This window comes from Perkinsus marinus (assembly GCF_000006405.1).
Source record: "Perkinsus marinus ATCC 50983 genomic scaffold scf_1104296943770, whole genome shotgun sequence".
Taxonomy (NCBI): domain Eukaryota; phylum Perkinsozoa; order Perkinsida; family Perkinsidae; genus Perkinsus; species Perkinsus marinus.
In genome coordinates, this window is record NW_003211676.1 from 1 (window position 1) to 1,580 (window position 1,580).

A 1,580-nucleotide genomic window follows, 5' to 3' on the forward strand; every position below is an offset into this window, starting at 1 on the left:
TGTTGAGGTAAATAATCTACGCTTCACCGTTCACTACGGGTGGCATTGTAAGTGTTTGTTGACAATCGACGAGAAACTTCAGTTAGTTCGTTGCATTACTCGGCTCTAGGTTAGAGCCTCTTGTAGGTTACTTCGATACTCAGTAGTTTTATCGTTATTAGTTAGTATGGCTTTAAGACGCATCAACAAAGAGCTCGAGGAGCTCAGTCGTGACCCTCCAGCAAACTGCTCTGCTGGCCCCATAGGTTCGTCCTCCGTCCACTAGTGGCACCTTCGTATGTGATGTCTGCAGGTGATGATATGTTTCATTGGCAAGCAACCATCATGGGCCCTAAAGATTCTCCTTATGAAGGCGGTGTCTTCTTCCTTAACATAAACTTCCCCAGTGATTATCCCTTCAAGCCCCCGAAGTGCCACTTCACCACTAAGATATATCACTGCAATATTAGTGCCAATGGTTCCATCTGTCTCGATATCCTCAAGGATCAGTGGAGTCCAGCACTAACTATATCCAAGGTAAGAGGCTGTATATTATAACATCACTACCATACTATCAACACAGGTTCTGTTGTCTATCTCATCGTTACTCACCGATCCCAACCCTGATGATCCGTTTGTTCCCGAGATTGCTCATATGTACAAGACCAACCGAGCGAAGCATGACGAAATTGGTAGAGAATGGACACAAAAGTACGCCATGTAAAGAAGTCGCTGTTGATGATTATCGCGGGGTCGAGTTGATGCTGGTCACCGACTATTCGTGTTGCCACTACCACTATCATACTTGTTACACTGATATTATCAGTTAAATGACTTCTTGCCTTTTGCCATTGTGTTCATTACAACTGGGAGGGAATGGAATCCGTCACCAAATTCTCAGCTTTTGTAGTATTTCTCGTTGCCGATCATCGCTCGTATGTGGCGAATTGTTTTAATGGTAGGTCAGCGGGAACTTGATTCGGCCAATGGTGCTTAGGTCACGATGAATCACGCATCGTAAGAAGAAACTCGCTTCCTGGTTACCCTTGTATCTCTTCAGAGCGTCCATTCCATAATGCATGATGTGACGGACGTGTCTGCTATTCATGGAATAACCAGATTTCTATGGTAGATATTCTCATTCCTTCTCGTATTCGTCTCTTTCTACTGTACAAATGGCTCTGCGACGTATCAACAAAGAACTCCAGGATCTCAGTCGTGATCCTCCGGCAAATTGTTCCGCTGGCCCCATAGGTAGTGCTCGCTGTAACAGCTGGTTCATGCAGGATCCATCATCTCGTGCCCTTAGGTGATGATATGTTCCATTGGCAAGCAACCATCATGGGCCCTAAAGATTCTCCTTACGAAGGCGGTGTCTTCTTCCTTAACATAAACTTCCCCAGTGATTATCCCTTCAAGCCCCCGAAGTGTCACTTCACCACTAAGATATATCACTGCAATATTAGTGCCAATGGTTCCATCTGTCTCGATATCCTCAAGGATCAGTGGAGTCCAGCACTAACTATATCCAAGGTAAGAGGCTGTATATTATACCATCACTACCATACTATTAACACAGGTTCTGTTGTCTATCTCATCGT

The 1,580-nt window shown here is 44.7% G+C and overlaps 2 protein-coding genes across 2 annotated transcripts; both read left to right on the forward strand.

Annotated features, from left to right (window-relative positions):
• Positions 1 to 166: 166 nt before the first annotated feature.
• Positions 167 to 703, forward strand: Pmar_PMAR005708 (ubiquitin-conjugating enzyme E2 D3, putative; the record flags this gene model as incomplete). Its single annotated transcript, XM_002781000.1, has 3 exons — positions 167 to 245; positions 293 to 516; positions 563 to 703. The coding sequence occupies 3 exons, from the start codon at positions 167 to 169 to the stop codon at positions 701 to 703; spliced, it is 444 nt and encodes a 147-aa protein (XP_002781046.1).
• A 585-nt stretch (positions 704 to 1,288) lies between these two features.
• Pmar_PMAR005709 (ubiquitin-conjugating enzyme, putative) lies at positions 1,289 to 1,512 on the forward strand (the record flags this gene model as incomplete). The annotated part of the gene is made up of 1 exon (XM_002781001.1): positions 1,289 to 1,512. A coding segment is annotated over one exon (224 nt), but the record flags the coding sequence as incomplete, so codon positions are not given.
• Between the last annotated feature and the right edge of the window lie 68 nt (positions 1,513 to 1,580).